The sequence below is a fragment of the Esox lucius genome, chromosome 8 (assembly GCF_011004845.1).
Source record: "Esox lucius isolate fEsoLuc1 chromosome 8, fEsoLuc1.pri, whole genome shotgun sequence".
NCBI classification, from domain to species: domain Eukaryota; kingdom Metazoa; phylum Chordata; class Actinopteri; order Esociformes; family Esocidae; genus Esox; species Esox lucius.
The window spans coordinates 37925068-37948179 of record NC_047576.1 but is presented as its reverse complement, the minus strand read 5'-3'; the positions used below and the strand labels follow the sequence as shown (position 1 = coordinate 37948179).

General features: G+C 39.2%; 1 protein-coding gene across 1 annotated transcript in view; it reads right to left on the bottom strand.

Annotated features, from left to right (window-relative positions):
• Positions 1 to 6824: 6824 nt before the first annotated feature.
• The window catches only part of rpp21 (ribonuclease P 21 subunit), a 47798-nt gene continuing 31510 nt past the window's right edge, over positions 6825 to 23112 (bottom strand). Inside the window, 3 exon segments of the mRNA NM_001303744.1 lie at positions 6825 to 7466; positions 13700 to 13834; positions 22127 to 22209. Of these exon segments, the coding sequence (NP_001290673.1) occupies positions 7372 to 7466; positions 13700 to 13834; positions 22127 to 22209 (313 nt within the window). The 3' untranslated portion in view covers positions 6825 to 7371.

The following is a 23112-nucleotide window of genomic DNA, read 5'->3' as shown; positions in this document are numbered from 1 at the left end:
CAAGAGCAGGACAAGGAAATATGGCGGTAGTACCTATTGAGAAAGGTTGGAAGGAATGTCTGGATGAAAAATTGGGATTATGGAAGGCAGGAGAAGATGAAGATTTTCACAAGACATGCTTTGTGAAATGTCTAGCATGGCTAGGAAGTAAACAAACCTATGCCGAAATGGTTTCTCTGAACTTTACATCAGAATGCCAAGGTCTGGATGTAAGAATTGGTTTTAAAAAAGCAGAAAACACACTCCCAGAAAAGGGCTTAAGAGTTCTGGGAAGACATGACTGTTTTCAAGCAAGTGGAACAATCATAGTGGGATGTTTCTCAAGGTGCAAAACCATTGTTAGTTTGGACAAAGGTGAATTGATGATGGTACAGTCAGACGGAGGGTTCTACTTAACCCAAGTGACAGAACGAAACAGTGCAGGTGCTGGTCATAAAATTAGAATATCATCAAAAAGTTGATTTATTTCAGTAATTCCATTCAAAAAGTGAAACTTGTATAATGTATACATTCATTCCACACAGAATGATATATTTCAAGTGTTTATTTCTTTTAATTTTGATGATTATTACTGACAACTAATGAAAACCCCATATTCAGTATCTCAGAAAATCAGAATATTGTGAAAAGGTTCAATAGTGAAGACACCTGGTGCCACACTCTAATCAGCTAATTAACCCAAAACACCTGCAAAGGCCTTTAAACGGTCTCTCAGTCTAGTTCTGTAGGCAACACAATCATGGGGAAGATTGCTGACTTGACAGCTGTCCAAAAGACGACCATTGACACCTTGCACAAGGAGGGCAAGACACAAAAGGTCATAGCTAAAGAGGCTGGCTGTTCACAGAGCTGTGTCCAAGCACATTAATAGAGAGGCGAAGGGAAGGAAAAGATATGGTAGAAAAAAGTGTACAAGCAATAGGGATAACCGCACCCTGGAGAGGATTGTGAAACAAAACCCATTGAAAAATGTGGGGGAGATTCACAAAGAGTGGACTGCACCTGGAGTCAGTGCTTCAAGAACCACCACGCACAGACGTATGCAAGACATGGGTTTCAGCTGTCGCATTCGTTGTGTCAAGCCACTCTTGAACAAGCCACAGCATCAGAAGCCTCTCACCTGGGCTAAAGACAAAAAGGACTGGACTGCTGGTGAGTTATGTTCTCTGATGAAAGTACATTTGGCATTTCCTTTGGAAATCAAGGTCCCAGAATCTGGAGGAAGAGAGGCACATAATCCACATTGCTTGAAGTCCAGTGTAAAGTTTCCACAGTCAGTGATGGTTTGGGGTGCCATGTCGTCTGCTGGTGTTGGTCCACTGTGTTTTCTGATGTCCAAGGTCAACGCAGCCGTCAACCAGGAAGTTTTAGAGCACTTCATGCTTCCTGCTGCTGACCAACTTTATGGAGATTTCATTTTCCAACAGGACTTGGCACCTGCACACAGTGCCAAAGCTACCAGTACCTGGTTTAAGGACCATGGTATTCCTGTTCTTAACTGGCCAGCAAACTCGCCTGAACTTAACCTTATAGAAATCTATGGGGTATTGTGAAGTGGAAGATGCGATACACCAGACCCAACAATGCAGAAGAGCTGAAGGCCACCATCAGAGCAACCTGGGCTCTCATAACACCTGAGCAGTGCCACAGACTGATCGACTCCATGCCACACCGCATCGCTGCAGTAATTCAGGCAAAAGGAGCCCCAACTAAGTTTTGTGTGCTGTACATGCTCATACTTTTCATGTTCATACTTTTCAGTTGGCCAACATTTCTAAAAATCCTTTTTTTGTATTGGTCTTCAGTAATATTCTAATTTTCAGAGATACTGAATTTGGGATTGTCATTAGTTGTCAGTTATAATCATCACAATTAAAAGAAATAAACATTTGAAATATATCAGTCTGTGTGTAATGAATGAATATAATATTCACTTTTTGAATGGATTTACTGATATAAATCAACTTTTTGATGATTTTCTAATTTTATGACCAGCACCTGTATTTACTTAGAAAAGGATCAGGCCATAGCTGATGTGTGGAGGAAGGCAGTTACGAACAGTTCTGCCAAAGGGTTGGTCAGGGACATGTGCTAGGGTGATAGTTGCTCAAGGGGTGACTACCATACCACATGCTCTGACACAGGAAGGCCCTATACAGAAAACTGAGGACAAATCTGCAGGATCACGGGTGAAAAGGGCATAAACACCTGATCTGGAAGTTGTCATTGATGCTATAGGTCAACAATGAGGTATTCCCAATGGCCCTCATTTATCAAAAGTGCGTAAACCAAATTTCCAGCGTATACCTGGTGTACACCCAAAACCACGGTGACTTTGAGATTTATCAATATGGACGTTGGCGTACGGCACTCTCAAATCCTACGCCAGCTCAGGAGGTGGTGTACGCACGTTTTGAGTTAGGGCGGAAATGCGCAGAAAAAAAAATCCTAACGCACTGACAAACTAAAAGATATGATAGGCTATATTATGACCCACTGTAAAAAAAACAACAACATAATTACAAACTTCAGTGTTTATTTTTGTGCAACATGGACTTCAATGTTTAATTTGTGAGACTTTACCAAAGCATTTGATTTATATGTATTCCTTCAGATGCGAGCCTGTGCGCTTTACATGACGTTTCAGTGTTAAGCCCGGCAGTTGCGCAAGGACTGGGTTCAGTAATAAAAGGCTTTTAATGACCAAAATATAATTCAGACTGACAAAATAATAAAAATGACATTCTTCTTCTTCTAAATAACAATAAACGTCATTAATAATAAATATCATAAAATAATAAGACGAATATTACAAATTGTCATGTAATTATTAATGTGAATGAATGGTACTCCACATCACATCATCATCTTTTATTCAGCTTTTAAAACTGCCAAATAAAACTATTTTATTTATTTCTACGTCCCTGGTGATCGTCTCAATCTCCACGTCAGAGAAGTTTATCTTTTTTGCCGTCTTCCGTGTGTCCATGGCGTAAAATGAGGGCGTCGGGGAAGCGGAGACTTGAATATATAGGGGCGTGTTATTCCAATGACGATCGTTTTCAGCCGCGGCATTTATCAAGGGCAGGTATTGCGTACACCTGGATTTTAAAGGTACGCACGTCTTCATACATCAGGCGGTGAGAGGAGTGTAAGCAAAATCTTACGCCAACATGTACGCCCGTTTCTACGCAAGAATGATAAATGAGGGCCAGTGAGTTTAAAGCAAGAAGTGTGATCAGTGCAGGATTTGAATCCCTCATCGTGGATAGCACTGGCTAAAAACACTGAGTGGATTAATTACATACATTATAATCAGCAGCGATTCATCAATTACACAGATGCAGCTTTGACAGCCCTAGGTGAGCAGCTCCAGGTTACAAGTAAGATGACATGGCAAGCTTTAGATTTTAGCAGAAAAGGGAGGTGTTTGCTTGATGTTTGGTGAGCTTTCATCCCAAACATCACTGCCCCAGATAGTTCATTCACTCAGGCTATGAACAAGCTGAAATGGTTGAGACCGGAAGTAAAAGACAACGCAGGGAGAGATGCTCACCCCTGGGACTGACTAAAGTCATCATTGGGACAGTGGCATACTATTTTACCTAAAGTAGGCATAATGATAGGGATTGTGCTGCGTAGTTTCTCTCAGATCATTTTTGACTAAGAAAGTGGCTTCCCAAATACCCCTACGAGCTGCAGGTTACTCCACGTCCTGGTTATCCTGGCCAGTAAGTGATGTATGATTTATATTATGCAATATATATGCTATTTATACTTAGTTTATAATAAGTGTATATGCCTTTCATACATCATCGTTTAAAACAACATACTTTGCAAGGCATTGAAAGAAATCTACACAGGTTTACACACCCACTTAATTGGTTGGGTTGGAAGTCTTTTACTTCCTCCCAGCCAAACAGGGAGGAAGAGGTTTGGATTTCAGCCTCTGGAGCAGTAGTTGACAAATGAGATTTTTTTAAGTAATTGGGTTGATTTCCGCTCTGTTATGGACACTGAGTTCTCCTCCTCACCTACCATTCTCAGGTCTAGATTATTGGCCTTGCCCAAAGTCCTAAAGGGGGGATGTATAGGAGATTTTGCATATATATACTCATGTACTTATTTGCATATACTCATTGTAATCAATGTATCAGAATGTTAATCCCCCTCAAATAATCAAAGTCCTACCTTGCAAATAATCAAAGTACCATTGAATGCATCGAACTCAAGGGCCTGATGGCTGTAACGAGGACTCGCAAGGGAGACAAACGCACTCTCTCCCCCCGCCGTGGTGTTCAGCGTGCGTCGGCACCGGCCTTCTAGTCACTGTCATATCTTGTTATTGCACACACCTGGTGTCCATTCCCTCGTTAGATAACCTATATTAGTTCCTGTGTTCCTTTGTGAGGTATTGTTCTATGTTTGGTGTTGTAATAGTACGCTTTTGGCACGTTTTTGTGCTTGCACGCTTTTTCATTGATACGTGCTATTTTCTTTAAATAAGAAACTACATTATTACCTACCTCCCTGCGTTTGGATCCTTTTCTCACACACGACAACAAAACTCCATGACAATGGTCCTGTTATTTTATGGGGTTTCCAAGACCTGCGCCACCAATATATTTATGGTGATGGCAGATCAAGGAAGATCCGCCCAAGGGATTAGCATAATGGGATAGCCTTCTTGTTATGCAAGATGGTACTGTACAAAAGTGAGTGTCTGAAGTTGGGAAGGCAGTTGTTCTGCAGACCAACTCAGCTTTTTTTAACCTTCATTTAAGTCTATTTTGGATTCACAAGTTCCTAAGTCTTTGCATCTTTTTGGGCTGGAGATCTGAAGTATACTCCACAACATTAATGTAGTGAGACAACTCTAGATTTTAGTCAGATAAAACAGAATTATCTGACTCAAGCGTACAACTAGCTAGTTGGTTACAGTAGATATCAAGCCATTTCCTCCATTAACGTTTAATAAACAGCTTACCAGTTTTCTGCATAGCTGCTGTTTTCACCAGGACTTTAGGAGCTCTCACACTTCGTAGATCTCCAACCAAGACCAGACTTAAGACTAAAGGCAAATGCCTGATTGGCCAGAACACAGGCCAAGATGGTTTAAAGAAAGCTAGCTAAGAGATAACCCTATTAGCCTCTTTGGATTGCAAGTAAACATATATTTTTTAGGTTTTGCAAATCTAATGTAGAATGTTTGCGTCAAAATTCTGTAAACAAACAGGAACCAATCCACAAACACAGTTTGCGATCCACATTTAGGATACATTCCACAATCTCAAATGTCATTCACAAATACGTATTCACCTGATGAAAATAGTTTGCATATTGTGAATAGTGATTGCGAATTGTGTTTCAAGTTTACAAATCGCAAAGTACAGCGAGGAGAACAAGTATTTTATACAATGATGATTTTGTAGGTTTTCCAACTTACAACTGTGAGAGACGGAATCTAAAACAAAAATCCAGAAAATCACATTGTATGATTTTTAAATAATTAATTTGCATTTTATTGCATGACATAAGTATTTGATCACCTACAACCAGTAAGAATTCCGGCTCTCACAGACCTGTTAGTTTTTCTTTAAGAAGCCCTCCTGTTCTCCACTCATTACCTGTATTAACTGCACCTGTTTGAACTCGTTACCTGTATAAAAGCTCCGTAAGAAGCATCTCAAGGTCCTGGAGTGGCCTGATGTGGAAATTCTGAAACCTGATGCATTCTTAATGATTAAAGGACTGAGTCCCCTTGTTTAGATAAATAGATGTGTGGGAGAGGGGATCTGGTGTTTGTCTTAGGGGGCATTCTTGATTGGTCACAATAGAGTATAGGGTTAATCATCTACCAATCTGAAGGTTGTCTTTGTTCCCCTCAAGGGTTGAGAAAGTTAACTAGATGGGGGAAGACAACATGTCCCTTGTGTCAAGCCCAGGACATGTGATAGAACAAAGGGCATGTGTTTTATTGACATAGGACAGATGGGCAACAACTTACCACACCCCTTTTCCTATGTAATATATACGGATTGTGCATGTATTGAGTTAGACTCCTTGGATGATTATGTTTGTAAGCGGTTGATGCGTCTGTCTTATTTGCAAATTATATTAAAATGGTGCCTAGAAAATTCTGTTTCTTACACCTTTAAGATTGTCGATCGATGGAATTACCATCACAGGCCTAGCCAGTCTCCAGACCTGAACCCAATAGAAAATCTTTGGAAGGAGCTGAAAGTCCGTATTGCCTAGCGACAGCCCCGAAACCTGAAGAATCTGGAGAAAGGGGGGAGTGGGCCAAAATACCAGCAAGTGTGTGAAAACCTTGTGAAGACTTACAGAAAACGTTTGACCTCTGTCATTGCCAATGAAGGGTATATAACAAAGTATTGAAATTAACTTTTAATGTATTTATTCTCATTTTGTTTCTCATAGTTGAATTGTACCTATGATGAAAATTACAGGCCTCTCATCTTTTTAAGTGGGAGAACTTGCACAATTGGTGGCTGACTAAATACTTTTTTGCCCCACTGTATATAGTATTGTGTTCGCCTGTCCTTATTTTGTGTCTTTTTGTGTGAAGAAATGATGCTAATAACAACAGTATTCACCATTGACTTATTTGACATTAATGACTGATCTGCACAAAAAAAGTACCTGTAATTAGTTACTTTGAAAAGTATCATTCCCCAACACTGAATGGGACACACATACTTTCAAGCAGCACAGTAAATCATTAGCAATTTTACTGATTAATTACCATCATAGCCCCTACTAGTTTAACTGTGTAAACATGCCCAGCAATCGGTCATCATTTTGCAGTAAAAAGTGTTTTATTATAACTGTAACTAAGAAAGAGCCTATGGAGGCAGCCAACAATGCTGGAACACTGAACAATCCGTAAAATAGAACCTATTTTTTAATACAAAGCTGGTTTAGCAGCATTTGTATTAATTGATGCATCAAATTGTAGATATTCGTCATTATTCCCCGGCAAAAAGATAAAAAAATACAACTACAAAAAACAACTAAAGATGGCTGTAATAAAGGCCAATGGGTTTAGAGGCCATTATTTAAAGCAAATGAAATGCAACCAAATACTAAATATAAATGCTTAATTAGGACATCATATTATCCTGTCCCAATGCAGGTGCCTTGAAATAGGAGGACTATATATTAAAAGGGTTGTAATTTCTAAATTGTTAAACCAGTAGGTATAAAAATACCTCAAATAAGAATATGCAAGTAAGGGTTTCAAATGCAAATTCTAAGCATATAGAGCCAAAATAAAGGAAATGCTTAATTGTCTCAAAAGGCCCTGTACAGCTGATCAATTACTAAGGAAAATTGGCTCAGATTTTTGGATTAGACGAATGCATCTGGCTGGATGAAGTCCCTGTTGAGGACTTTGGAGATCTGCGTTTTTTCATTCTGCAACTCTTTTGTGAAAGGATCTTGTTCTGCAAAACATAAATAATAAAATGTTAAATAGAATGCATTCTGGCTGTAAGATGAAAAATACTTAGCATAAATAACAGGGGTGGATAGTAACATGCATTATGTATGTATTGAAGTATACCATCATCCACAATAGTTTCCACAAACATATGCTGACTCTTCAAATGTTCATCATATTGTAATCCTGAACATAATGTCTGTGTTATCCGGGGGCATGTGCTTTGCCAAAAAGTGTTACAAAACATGATTTTAATAATAATTAAGCATTTACCAAGAAAATAAACATGTTTTTTTTTTAATCCTGAAAGGAGAAAGTGAAATATTTTAGCTTGTAGTTCTCCACTTTTGCCACTTCTAAAATCTTTATTGTTTGCTTGAATTAGGTCAATAGTCTAACTACTATATAGGGATGAGTTAGTGTTTCGGGGCTGTCGCTGGGCAATACGGACTTTCAGCTCCCTCCAAAGATTTTCTATTGGGTTCAGGTCAAGAGACTGGCTAAACCACTCCAGGACCTTGAGATGCTTCTTACGGAGCCACTCCTGAGTTGCCCTGGTTGAGTGTTTCGGGTCGTTGTCATGCTGGAAGCCCCAGCCACGACCTATCTTCAATGCTCTTACTGAGGGAAAGAGGTTCTCACGATACATGGCCCCATCCATCCTCCCCTCAATACGGAGCAGTCATCCTGTCCCCTTTGCAGAAAAGCATCCCCAAAGAATGATGTTTCCACCTCCATGCTTCACGGTTGGGATGGTGTTCTTGGGGTTGTACTCATCCTTCTCCTTCCTCCAAACATGGCGAGTGAAGTTTAGACCAAAAAGCTCTATTTTTGTCTCATCAGACCACATGATCTTCTTCCATACTGCCTTTGGATCCTCCCGCTGGTCATTGGCAAACTTCAGACGGGCCTGGACATGCGCTGGCTTGAGCAGGGGGACCTTGCGTGCGCTGCAGGATTTTAATCCATGATGCCGTAGAGACCGAGGGAGATTGACGTCATCTTGAACGTCTTCCATTTTCTAATAATTACACCAACAGTTGTTGCCTTCTCACCAAGCTGCTTGCCTATTGTCCTGTAGCCTATCCCAGCCTTGTGCAGGTCTACAATTATATCCCTGATGTCCTTACACAGCTCTCTGGTCTTGGCCATTGTGGAGAGGTTGGAATCTGTTTGATTGAGCGTGTGGACAGGTGTCTTTTATACAGGTAACGAGTTCAAACAGGTGCAGTTAATACAGGTAATGAGTGGAGAACAGGAGGGCTTCTTAAAGAAAAACTAACAGGTCTGTGAGAGCCGGAATTCTTACTGGTTGGTAGGTGATAAAATACTTATGTCATGCAATAAAATGCTAATTAATAATTTAAAAATCATATAATATGATTTTCTGGATTTTTGTTTTAGATTCCGTCTCTCACTGTTGAAGTGTACCTAAAAACTACAGACCTCTACATGCTTTGGAAGTAGGAAAACCTGCAAAATCAGCAGTCTATCAAATACATGTCCTCCCCACAGTAGCAAGGATGAGGAAAAAAACTTGACACGGCTGTAATAAATACAGCTCTGTTTCGCTTTTTTACGCAAGTCTATATTAACAAGGACATAAAAATAGACAACGATAATATTGACTGCGATTAATTATTAAGCTGATGGGTGATTTCATATTTATTTTTAAATAATATGTTAATAGTTCTAGGTTATGTTAAGAATAAATATATTGCTTGCATATTTTGTTTGATATTAGGGAGGACATTGTAGGCTGCATTAGCTGCTCAAGTGGACATGGACAACAGGTCAGATTTAACACTATAATAGTATTTTTCAAGTGTGTAGCCACATTATATTAAGTATTTCAGAGAGGTGTCTGGTAGAGTGGGGTACCACCTTTGCCTAATAGTAACTGACCCAGTGAACAATACAGGCTAAGATATAGCACACCATAGTCAAATCTTATCAAATAAAACATTATTCCCCAAAAACAAAATGGTGGCTAGTGAATATTTCCTGAGTGGCTAGTAATTTTGGAAAACCACTAGCCAAAGTGGCAGGTGAGCAAAAAAGTTAATGTCAAGCGCTGCATGGTACATAGGGGGAAAGTACACAATGTATGGGAAGGAATATGCTAAAATGTGAGGATGGCATGACAGACATTATTAACTGGTCAGAAATGATAATTTACCAAATACTTAATTACTCTTTATCCAGTATTATGAAACAGACTCGTTTTAATGTGTATTTAAATCATAAGCTAATGGATCTTATTTCTAAATAAGATCCATTAGCTTATGGTGCACATTGTAAAGTACACCTACTAATGATAATATTTAAGTATCCCCAACAACAGTCAACTCTGACAAGTCGTAGTTGTTTTGCACACTCATTTAATTAATCAGCTTCCTGTTTCAATGCGATAAACGAATAGTACTTTGGAGCACTTTCAATGCCCCATATTGGAAAATAATCATGCATGTGGGCGGCAATTTTGGTGGAGAAGCATGGGGGATGTAGGACACCCAATAGTGAAATGCTTTCAATGGCTTGATTTATAACATTGATACAAAAAACCTACATTAATGATGAATGCCAACATTGCTTTTGGTTTGGAATTGTGCTAATGAGTGGTTTGGCATGGAAAAGTTGTGCAAAGCAGAACAATGCACATATTGTCTCCTCTCTGGCTCTTGACAAATCCTTAATTCTGTGAACTAACTTGGAATACATAAATTTGTAAAATCTCTTAAGTGGTACAGATGTCGCTCATCTAATTCCAGCTCCAAGGGGGTGGTCCACGACGGGGCATACCTTGTTATACTGCGGTATACCGTGGCTCATTACAGTGCCATGCGGACAAAATAAGAATGGCCACCAGGGGCATCTGTGAGAACGTCAACACCCGACTGATGTTATTGAAACAATGTAGTGTTTACTGCTTTTAATCTAAGCATGTGGCTGTTTTTATAGTCAGGTCCGTAAAAAATTGGACACGGACATACGTTTTGTTATTTTGGTTGTTAACCAAAATATATTCAGGTTACAGTTACATAATGAATGTGGGCTTGAAGTGCAGTCTCTCAGCTTTAATTTCAGGCTATTCACATCCAATGTGTGGAATTTGCATTTGGAAGCTGTTGCTGTGAACCCAGAACAGATGGTCAAGGGGGCTCTCAATGCAAATTAAACAGGCTGCAAAAATAAAATCCATCAGAGAGATAGCAGGAACATTAGGAGTGACCAAATCAACAGTTTGGTATATTCAGAGAAAAAAAGAACGCAATGGCAAGCTCTGCAACACAAAAAGGCTTGGACGTCCACGGAAGACAACAGTGGTGGATTATTGTAGGATCCTTTCCATGGTAGAAAAACCCCTTTGCATCATACAGCCAAGTGAAGAACACTCTCCAGGAGGCAGGCATATTATTATCCAAGTCTACCATAAAGAGAAGACTTCATGAGAGCAAATACAGAGAGTTAACCACAAGGTGCAAACCATTCATAAGCCTCAAGAATAGAAAGGCCAGATAAGTTTTAGCCAAAAAACCTCTAAAAAAGCCAGCCCAGTCCTGGAACAGCATTCTTGGAACAGATGAAACTAAGATCAATCTGTACCATAATGATGGGAAGACAAAAGTATGGAGAAGGCTTTGAATGGCTCATGATCTAGCCAGAAGAGGACTGGTCACCCCTCTGAGCCTGGGTCCTCTCTAGGTTTCTTCCTAAAATTCGACCTTCTTAGGGAGTTTTTCCTAGCCACTGAAATTCAACACTACTGTTGTTTGCTCCTTGGGGTTTAAGGCCGGGTGTATCTGTAAAGCACTTTGTGACAACTGCTGTTGTAAAAAGCGCTTTATAAATAAATTTTGATTGATTGATTTTTGATCTGAAGCATACCGCATCATCTGTTAAACACGGTGGGGGCAGTGTGATGGTATGGGCATGCATGGCTTCCAATGGCACTGGGTCACTAGTGTTTATTGATTACATGACAGAAAACAGAAGCAGCCAGATTAATTCAGAACTGTATGGGGATATATTGTCTGGTCAGATTCAGCCAAATTCAGCGAATTTGACTGGACGGTGCTTCATTTTACAGACAATTATCCAAAACATACTGTGAAAGCAACCCACAAGACTTCAAGCGATCATTGCCTGCAAAGGATTCTCTAAATAAAATTACATTTTATTTATGATTGTGTTAATTTGTCCAATTACATTTCGAGCCCCTGAAATAAGGGGATGGTGAATGAAAATGGTTGCAATTCCCAAACGTTTCATACAATATTTTTGTTCAATCCCTTGAATTAAAGCTGAAAGTATGCACTTCAATTGCATCTCAGTTGTTTCATTTCAAATCCTTTGTGGTGGTGTACAGAGCCAAAATTATGAAAATTGTGTCAGTGTCCAAATATTTCTGGACCTAAAAGTACACGGCCAGAATAAAACATTCAAACGGGCAGAATATTGTCTACTATAATCCTATTCATGGATTGGTATGTTGCTGTGTTTGATTCCATAAACTCCCAACTGTCACGCAACCTCTGACTTTACTGAATCGTAATTTAGATGTCTTTTTTGTAAAGTAATACAATGTTTTTTTTTTACACCTCGCCATTTTAATTTTTTTATTTTACTTACATAGTAAAATGTAATTGTTATAATTTGAAGAGATTAACACTTATTTCTGAGAATTTATGTTTAATCATAGGTCTACACACATGCATCTCTTCCTTTTCTTTAATCAATTATTTAAACTGAAATACAATAATCTGACTGGAAATAAAGCAAAAAACAAGTAAATTCTCAAACAGTCATAAGATGCGTTTTTCTACCATACAGTACTTCAAAACTATGATCTTAACAAATAGCTCTGCTTTGTATTTTGTTATTTCTTAAGATAATTCAAATGTTTAAACAAAGAGTATTTATTTCTGTGTAAGATATTGGTGTATTTCTTTATAAAAACATTTTGTAATTATAGCAATGAAGTTGAACTAGAAACATTTCGCTTTTAAATTCAACCTGTTATGTTAGGAGAACAAGGGTGAACATTGTGTGTACTGTCGTTTAGAAAACGATTTTCGAGAACTTTGAGCATTTTCAGCATTCCACCCCCCATGCATTTGGAATACTGTAGTGCAATCACAGCTTAACACAATCTATCGCTTGTTGATATAATCTACCTCATGTTACCGCGGTAAGAAAATGCTGCAAATTACATGAGCCACAACTGCACATTCATAATCACGAATTAGAATGAAAATGATATACTTTAGAATGGAAACAGCGTTTTTCTTTCAAGTAGGTATGTAGTAGTATGTGCTAATTGTGATGAACATTCATATGTTTATATTTAATTTTCAGCACAAGCAATACCTAAATTGTTCCGACATTGTGTGTTCTTACCATGTGCATATGTGGATAAATCAAATGTAGTTAAATTCTTTGTTGATAGTAAGTAAATGTAAAACCTTAATTGTTCCTGCGTTCTTACCACATACTTGCATTGTTGTTACATTGTAATTAGGTGGGTAATACCATGTAAGTAGTGCTCTGTAATTTGAGTTGCCAAAAAATCTATTTAATCCATTTTAGAATAACAATATAAAACAATAAAATCCTGAGAATTTCAAATATGGACAACTGCGAATGAGTTGCTAGAGCTCGTTCCTGAATTCTGGAGTTCCTGAAGTCCAAATATTTTCTGAACGCACAGAGTTCCTAATATTGTGTCTGGTGAGTGTTATTTGATACAAAATTCAGGTGTTTACCAACCAGGGTGTCAGTAGGTTTATCTTACGAATAGCAAGGTTGTTCCACAAGATAACTGAGCATGATTTTTAAATGCTGAAGATAAGATTAATGGCAAAAGATGACCCAAAACAAGCAGGAGCTGAAGATGGATGCAGTACAGGCCTGGCAGAGCAACACCAGGAAATATTACCAACGTCTGGTATTGTTTATGGGATGCAGAAAAAAGACAAGTCATTGCATGCAAAGAATATGCAACCATAAAACTTAAACATGGCTAATTCTTAAACATGGCTAATTCACTATCCATAATAGCAATCAGCACAAACTACTTTTGACAGCCTAAAATGGGTGCCTACGTGCGTCACATCAAAATGTTTAATCTGATATGGATGAAGAAATATGGTCATGGTATGGTCATTTTGCCCTATACCCTATAATCAGTGTAACAAAAAGGGCTAAAATATTCATATGGTCCCACAGTAACCTCACCTGGCTTGGATTCGTTTTCCAGCTGGGCTTCAGGCTGGTCCACCCACAGGCAATGCTTCAGATTGTTTAGAAACGTCTTGGTCTGTCCACAGCTAATACATCGCAGCACAGTCAACCGTTTTTTCCGCTTGGTGCCTTCAAAGAAAAAATTATGGGTAACGCCAAAATATGGTATGACCTTAATGACATTAGACTCAAGGACTAACTTTGTGGATCAAACTCAGGTGTTCGTGTCTGCTAACGTTAAAACTTTCACCTTCATTGTGACAAAAGTCTGTGGTCTATGTTTTGCACTTTACTAAACAAATACAAATGTGATCCGATAGCTATTGTAACTTTAACACGTTTATTTGTTTACTGTTAATTTAGCCAGCTGGCTAGCAAAGAACTTCGATACGTTAATTATTGCATGACACTTGTACCAAGGCTGGTCATACTCAGTGAGCATGCAATAGCTATGCATCTTGCGCAATAGTCAAGTTTGGTTGAAGATATGTGGGGGAGGTGCGCACTGTTGGTGTGTCCTGTGTGTGCGTCTGAAGGTGATCGTTCAACAATTGCCATAAAGTGTGGATCGTGTGGTCTCAACCCAGCAAGTTTCAAATCCATTGGTCGACGTTTGAGGAAGATACATGTTACCAAACACAAAAGCCTGTGCGTAAACGGTGCCGGACTGCATGTCTTTGTTGACGTCCTGCAAAGCATAGAGGCCACGTAGAAGGATAAACTCTGTCTGGTCAAATGCTAGAGACTCTTTTCTTTTCAAACCTAGTAAGGGTTTTGAACATCATGAATAGTTTTGCGCCAAGTTGATCGAGTTGAATTTCGCTGTGAAGAACATGAATCATTTTCGATTATAAAAATTGTATCAAACAATACAATGCTTTGCTATATCTCTGGGACCATCAAGATAAGAAATCAGAAGAATACGGCTCATTCTAAGTACAAAATTTCCCATCAGATCCGAAATCAGCGACCCTGGTGCCTGTTGTGTGGATGTTGACTATACTCAAACACTTCCGAAGGAGTTAGTCGCCGTAATAGCTACATTAAATTTTATACTGCAGTTAGATTAATGAGATTCTAAACTTTCTGCATATATATAATTTCCCTATAACAAAAAATATTTTTCAACAATTCGCACACTTTGTGACAAAGGTTTTGGTGTCCCGGCAGCAGTACGCCTCTTGCGAACAGGTTTTAAGCATCCTGTTAAACTGACTAACATTTACCTCCACCATGAATAGCGTCTATGTATTGTATGGCTTTTGCCACTGGCCGTTTTAACTGCTTATTAGCCAATAATAGGCTTACTAGTATCTACTAACTTACTACTTGGAATAGTCATAAGAATTGAGCAATTGCTAGCGAGATTAAACTTTACACTGCCAAAGCTATTACATTTCATGGCACAACAATGTATGTTTTTCTTTCATTCGTGAATGACATTGATACAATAACTCCCAATAAAGGTGACGATAGCTGGACGGTTTGCAGCAGAGTTTGAAGCGGTGGGGATGAAAATCAGTACCTCCAAATCCGAGGCCATGGTCCTCAGTCGGAAAAGGGTGGCTAGCCCACTTCAGGTTGGTGGAGAGTGCCTGCCTCAAGTGGAGGAGTTTAAGTATCTAGGGTACTTGTTCATGAGTGAGGGAAGGATGGAACAGGAGATTGACAGACGGATTGGTGCAGCTTCTGCAGTAATGCGGTCGATGTATCGGTCTGTCGTGGTGAAGAAAGAGCTGAGCCGCAAGGCGAAGCCCTCGATTTACCGGTCAATCTACGTTCCTACTCTCACCTATGGTCATGAGCTTTGGGTCATGACCGAAAGGACAAGATCCCGGATACAGGCGGCCGAAATGAGCTTTCTCCGCAGGGTGGCTGGGCGATCCCTTAGAGATAGGGTGAAAAGCTTGTTCACCCGGGAGGAGCTCAGAGTAGAGCCACTGCTCCTCCACATCGAGAGGGGTCAGCTGAGGTGGCTTGGGCATCTGTTGCGGATGCCTCCTGAACGCCTTAGACTGCTGCCCCCCCAACCCGGCCCCGGCTAAGCGGAAGATGATGGATGGATGGATATACTAAGAAATATGTAAGGTGCAAGATTTGTCCAATTGAGGGTTGTGTGTTTATGTGAGGAGGGGTTATAAATCACACCGGTCAATGAGGTAGCTTACTATCAACCTAAGTAACGTTAAAAAAAATTGCTAAGCATAATCACACACACACCTGGATGTGGATGAATGACAGCATAATCACACATACCTAGATGTGGATGAATGACCGGTCATTCAGGTAGATTATTATCAAGCTAAAGTAACGACGTGCTAAAGTAAGACAATGTAAACATGAAAGCTGGTAAAGAAATCGCACACCTGGATGAATGTCTGGCCAATCAGTAGCTTATCAAACTTGCTTACTTTTGTGAAGAAAAGCTAGCCACCCAACAAACAAGCTAGAAACCAGAAAAGTTAGCTAGCTGGTAAGTTTGACAACTTTGCCAACTTTAAAAAAATATTAATTAGCCCCACCTAAATAAATGAATATCAGTCAATATATTTTCTCTGTGATTTCTTTTTTCGTCAACCGTTCCATCACATCTAAACTTATTACAAATTGTATAGAAATCATATAGAATCGTGTTCATGTGGCAGCATGTCCGGTTGAGTTTGATGCTTATCATAACTCACTCGTCTGAAGCGAGCTGTCTTCTGTAAATACTGTAGTAGCTTCTAGTGATGGGAGAAGTAAATCCTCTCAAGTTCAAAATGTAAATGCACAGGAAAGCAACCGTATGGTTAGCTAATCAAGATAACCTTTCAGCTAGCCCACCACCATTCTTTATAGAAATATATGGAGGTAAAAAAAAAAATTGTTACAAAATTATGAATGGAAATTGTTTGACAAGTTGCAATTTCTGATATTCGACTTGCACGACAAGTAATATCAAAGTTATTTTTTTCTTTACCTGAAGGCAAGAAAGCTAGCTACAACTTTCTAATATACACTTCAAAGAAGACTTAGAGCTGTCATTTGTAATACAAATAAATATATATTAATGTAATTCAACAAAATAATAATGTGGCCAATAACTGGGAACAGTGGGCGATAATAGGGTGTCGTATTTTCACTAACCAACTACTGAAAATATTAATTTCCCATTAATAACATGCTAGCTAACATTTGTATGTCACTAATATGCATCAGGAACACAGTTGAAAAACTGTGTGTTTCACAGATTCATGTTATTTGGGTTTCAAGCAATGAATTCTGTTCAGAGGAAGGGAGATCCGGTGGAGAAATTTTTCTTTTTTTAATGATGATACATTTTTGAATGACTTTATTAATACGAGATGAATGGGCTAATGATTAAATCAGTTTTTGAAATAATTCAGAATGATTCAGAGAAATCTCACTTAGAAACAGAATATACCACATTTAGATGTTCATTTACTATGAACTATAGTTGACCAAAGCATTTTGGCTACATACACTTTGTTATAAATGCAACACTTGTTTTTGCCCCCATTTATCATAAGCTGAACTCAAAGATTTAAGAATTTCTCTATGTACACAAAAGGCCTATTTCTCTCAAAATCTTTTCACAAATCTGTCTAAATCTGTGTTAGTGAGCACTTCTCCTTTGCCGAGACAATCCATCCTCCTTACAGGTGTGGCATATCAAGATGCTGATTAGACAGCATGATTATTGCACAGGTGTGTCTTAGGCTGGCCACAATAAAAGGCCACTCTAAAATGTGCAGTTGCATCACACAGCACAATGCCACAGATGTCGCAAGTTTTGAGGGAGCGTGCAATTGGCATGCTGACTGCAGGAATGTCCACCAGAGCTGTTGCCCGTGAATCGAATGTTAATTTCTCTACCATAAGCCTTCTCCAAAGGCGCTTCAGAGAATTTGGCAGTACATCCAACCGCAGACCACGTGTAACCAATTCAGCCCAGGACCACAACATCCAGCATCTTTACCTCCAAGATCATTTGAGACCAACCACCTGGACAGCTGCTGCAACAATAAGTTTGCAGAACCAAATAATTTCTGCACAAACTGTCAGAAACTGTCTCAGGGAAGCACATCTGCAGGCTCGTCGTCCTCATTGGGGTTTCGACTGGACTGCAGTTCATCGTCATAACCGACTTGGGTGGGCAAATTCTCACATTCGATGGCGTTTAGCACTATGGAGAGGTGTTCTTTTCACGGATAAATCCCAGTATTCACTGTACAGGGCAGATGGCAGACAGTGTAGGTATGGCTTCGTGTGGGTGAGCGGTTTGCAGATGACAACGTTGTGGATCGAGTGACCCATGGTGGTGGTGCAGTTATGGTATGGGCAGGCGTGTGTTACGGAGAACGAACACAAGTAGTAAATGTAGGGTATAATGTGTCAGAATGGTGATTTATGGCCCGGGTGGGCGGGACTTCCAGATTGATGTGACAGGTGGCCGGGACATCCGGTTTGTAGGGTGGGACTTCCGTTGTGACTTGTGTTTAGGAGGGACTTCAGGAGTGACGTATGCATGTCTGGTGACTTTGTAATTTATGATTACATTGATGTGTCTGTGTTTGATGTTTTAAAATGCCTGATGAGCAAACCAGACTAGTGTTATAACAGGTGGTTATGTTTGAGGATTGACAAATGGGGCTTACGGTTCCAGAATGTTAAATTCCCAGGCAATAAATAAGTGTTGTGTCAGCGGTAAGATGTTTGTTGTTCAACAAAAGGGTGCCAGGGGTCCAGCAACTCAATTCTGACAAGTGGTACAACAGATGTAAACTTCCATGTTTTACAATGTGCGTGTAAACATGGTGTTTTCCCATAAGCACAGAGTTACACATGGGAGACATGCTTTTTGTGTAAGATATAAAGAAGAGGTTAGGTACTTGGAGAGATTTGGAGAGTTTCTTAACATTTTTCATTTTAACAAGAGATGGGCCTTTGAAGTCATGGCCTGGACCAACCACACTTTACGCCTAGGTGGATTGTGTCGCGGTTTGGGTTTCAAAATATTGTTTAAAATAAAAAATTTGGTACATGTGCATGTATGAGCAATGGTGAGCTTTGTAATTAAAAATTTTGTTTTACAAACCCGATTCCAAAAAAGTTGGGACACTGTACAAATGGGAAAAAAGGAATGGAATAATTTACAAATCTCACAAACGTATATTCATAAAAGTAATTCACAATAGAATATAGATAACATATCGAATGTTGAAAGTGAGACATTTTATAATGTCATGCCAAATATTGGCTCATTTTGGATTTCATGAGAGCTATACATTCCGAAAATGTTGGGACAGGTAGCAAGAAGAGGCCGGAAAAGTTAGAAGAGGACCAATTTGCAACTTATTATGTCAATTGGCAACATGATTGGGTATAAAAAGAGCCTCTCAGAGTGGCAGTGTCTCTCAGAAGTCAAGATGGGCAGAGGATCACCAATTCCCCCAATGCTGCGACGAAAAATAGTGGAGGAATATCAGAAAGGAGTTTCTCAGAGAAAAATTGCCCAGAGTTTGAAGTTATCATCATCTACAGTGCATAATATCATCCAAAGATTCAGAAAATCTGGAACAATCTCTGTGCGTAAGGGTCAAGGCCGGAAAACCATACTGGATGCCCGTGATCTTCGGGCCCTCAGACGGCACTGCATCACATACAGGAATGATACTGTAATGGAAATCACAACATGGGCTCAGGAATACTTCCAGAAAACATTGTCGGTGAACACAATCCGGCCGGCTAAAACTCTATAGGTCAAAAAAGAAGCCGTATCTAAACAGGATCCAGAAGCGCAGGCGTTTTCACTGGGCCAAGGATCATTTAAAATGGACTGTGGCAAAGTGGAAGTGTTCTGTGGTCAGACAAATCAAAATTTGAAGTTCATTTAGGAAAACTGGGACGCCATGTCATCCAGACTAAAGAGGACAAGGACAACCCAAGTTGTTATCAGCGCTCAGTTCAGAAGCCTGCATCTCTGATGGTATGGGGTTACATGAGTGCGTGTGGCATGGGCAGCCTACACATCTGGAAAGGCACCATCAATGCTGACAGTTATATCCAAGTTCTAGAACAACATATGCTCCAATCCTGACGTTGTCTCTTTCAGGGAAGACCTTGCATTTTCCAACGTGACAATGCCAGACCACATACTGCATCAATTACAATGTCATGGCTACATAGAAGAAGGATCCGGGTATTGAAATGGCCAGCCTGCAGTCCAGATCTTTCACCAATAGAAAACATTTGGCGCAACATAAAGAGGAAGGTGCGACAAAAGAAGACCTAAGACAGTTGAGCAACTAGAAGCCTGTATTAGAAAAGAATGGGACAACATTCCTATTCATAAACTTGAGCAATTTGTCTCCTCAGTCCCCAGACGTTTGCAGTCTGTTATGAAAAGAAGAGGGGATGCCACACAGTGGTAAACATGGCCTTGTCCCAACTTTTATGAGATGTGTCGATGCCATGAAATTTAAAATCAACTTATTTTTCCCTTAAAGTGATAAATGTTCTCAGTTTAAACATTTGATATGTCATCTATGTTGTATTCTGAATAAAATATTGATATTTGAAACTTCCACATCATTGCATTCAGTTTTTATTCACAATTGTACAGTGTCCTAACTTTTTTGGAATCGGGTTTGTAAGTCAGCATTAACTTTTGAGTTGCATTATATGCAAAACGTTAAAAAGTTACCCGCAAGGTAGCGTACAGATTTGCATGAACAACGGCGAATCGTTGACAGGTCAGGATATGTTATTTCAGGTAATTAAAACATTCGTAAAGGCGTCTTTTGAAATTGTACAACGCAAGATTGTTTTCCACACATTGGTAGACATTTTCAATAAAAGGCAACGTTGGTTAAAAAAAAAAACGGTAGTATTTGCCATTACCAGTTTGTGTTAGTATGGGCGTATGCTGTCACTTCCGGGTAAGATGTGCTGCATTCTCGTAATGACCAACTTGTGAAATCTTGCTGTATTATGGTCTTGTGTTTGTTAAATGTTGAACAGATTAATGGCGATATGGTGACAATAGCCAGCGTTTATATGTAAGCATATATTATCGTTAATATATCAAATTATGACGTGATGTCACTGCTGATAACTAACGAGAACAGCGTTTCTACCAGACAGGAAGTATCAATATATTTGATCGTCAAACATCAACAATCATCAGAACTAAATAAAGTTTTATCCAGAATTTTAATCATTGCAGCCTGTATAGTCATAACACAATTTTAATCTAACGTGATGAACAATGACATGTAACCAACGACAAAGTTAAGAGGCGTGACCCGTTGGAGGTGCCCCGGCTGCGATGTAAAGACAGTATTTAACCCAGCAGCATCCACAGAAGTGAGCTGTTGTTTCAAGCGGAGTATATTGTTTCTGTTGTAAGTACATGTCATTTTATTTGAAGTAATTGATTTGAATTGTGTTGTAATTACAAACGCTAGCAAACGAGACATTTTTATGATTGCACAATCCATGCATTTTTAGCTGTCTTTCATATTGCCTGTTTAAACCTCCGGTTTAGGTTGAGCGGAATTAAACACCAGCCACGTTTGGTAAACACATTTTTGGGCCTTCAGATCTTGGTTAGTAGACTTTTGATATTATTGTTAATCAGCTTTAATTACCTGTATACGCTTGTTAATCCTCTTTGTATTTAGACCAAGTGACCAGCATCTATGTCAGTTGGACTGGGCGGTTGTGATCTTGCACAACCTGAGCAGATACTTTTTGTGTTTAATTAAATTATTTACAGAACATTTTAGTCTTATTATTTACAGAAAGTTTTCATCACGAAAATATGCATACAGCTGAACCTTGGTACTCCATTTACCAACCAACAGATTGAGGACAGCCCAGTGATGATTCAGTTACAGACACCCTACACCTTGTGGCTGCACAGCTTCAGGGGATTTTTGTTTCATTGTTTTCTTTCATGCTTGAAAGCTGAAGGTAATACCGTCAACTCATCAAAACTGTGATGTATGTAAATGTATGTTTGAGTTAAAATATTTTAACCTGAAAAGTGGATAGTTTTTTACAAGTTAAGCTAGAGAAATGGCGAAAGATAATGCTAACAACAGACCAGACACGGAACAGCCAACAACCTCTACACATAATCGATCACACCCCAAAATACAATGAACCAACCATTACTTTGTTACACAATAATCCTCAGATACAAGGCTTGTTAACCGAGCTTAGTAGCAAGTATAGTAAGTATAGTATAAGTATTTGTTACACCGCTGCAGTTTTGAGGTGGTGCGGTTATTGCGACAGCCCTATACATACCGTTGTCTCAAACTGCTTGATATAAACAACTTGGTTTAATCTCTGTTCATATTGAAAACTACAGTAATTACAAAGATCGATATACAATCGTGTTGGAAAACTTACTTCTCTGTCTGACGGTGGCTGTTACTCCTGGGACCAGCAAAGAGCAGCACTTCTTACACAAAGTTCTTTTCACTGAGGGATCTCTAAAGAAATAAAACAATTTCCAGTTATTATACAAACTGATCGAAACTGTTGTGGAAATTCTGAAACCTGATGCATTCTTACTGTTTAAAGGATTGAGTCCCATTGTTTGGATGTGAAAATGAATGTGTTAGAGAGGGATCTGGTATTTGTCCTAGGGGGCATTCTTGATTGGTAACAGTAGATTATAGGGTTAATCGTAAATCTGCCTATATGTAGGTTGTCCAGATGCTTTAAGTCCCCCTCAAGGGTTGAGAAGGTTGGGGGAGGACAACATGTGACTTGTTTGAAACCTAGGACATGTGATAGAACAAAGGGAATGTGTTTTATTGACAAGACAGATGGGCAACAACTTTATCACAACCCTTTTAACTGTAATAAATACGGATTGTTCATGTGTTAAGTCAGAGACACCTCGGACGATTATGTTTGTAAGTGTTTGACGCGTCTCTCTTATTTGCAAATAATTAATAAACTGTTAAATTGTGCCAAGAGAATTGTCTCTGTACTTACTTATTTAAGAGTGTCGATCGATGGAATTGCCATCACAAAACTCAGTATCATTTTCCATATTAATATATCAGATAATAACCCTTAGATATCCTCAGTTAATGTTAAGTCTCCAGCAGTGTCTGGACAGACACTTTACCCATGGTCATTGTTGCAAGTAGAACGTATAAGGTTGGACATTGTAGAAGTGAACTTCCATGAAGGTGTGTGAGATGAGGGCCAGTAACAGGCTTTGGGTGCATGTACAACCCTGCTTCCAAAAAATGTTGTGATGCTGCGCAAAATGCACATAAAAACAGAATGCAATGAAGTGCAAATTATTTGTCCCTTGTCACGGAAATTTCGCTAACTGATACATTTTTTACTGATTAAAGTATTGAGTCCCCATGTTTAGA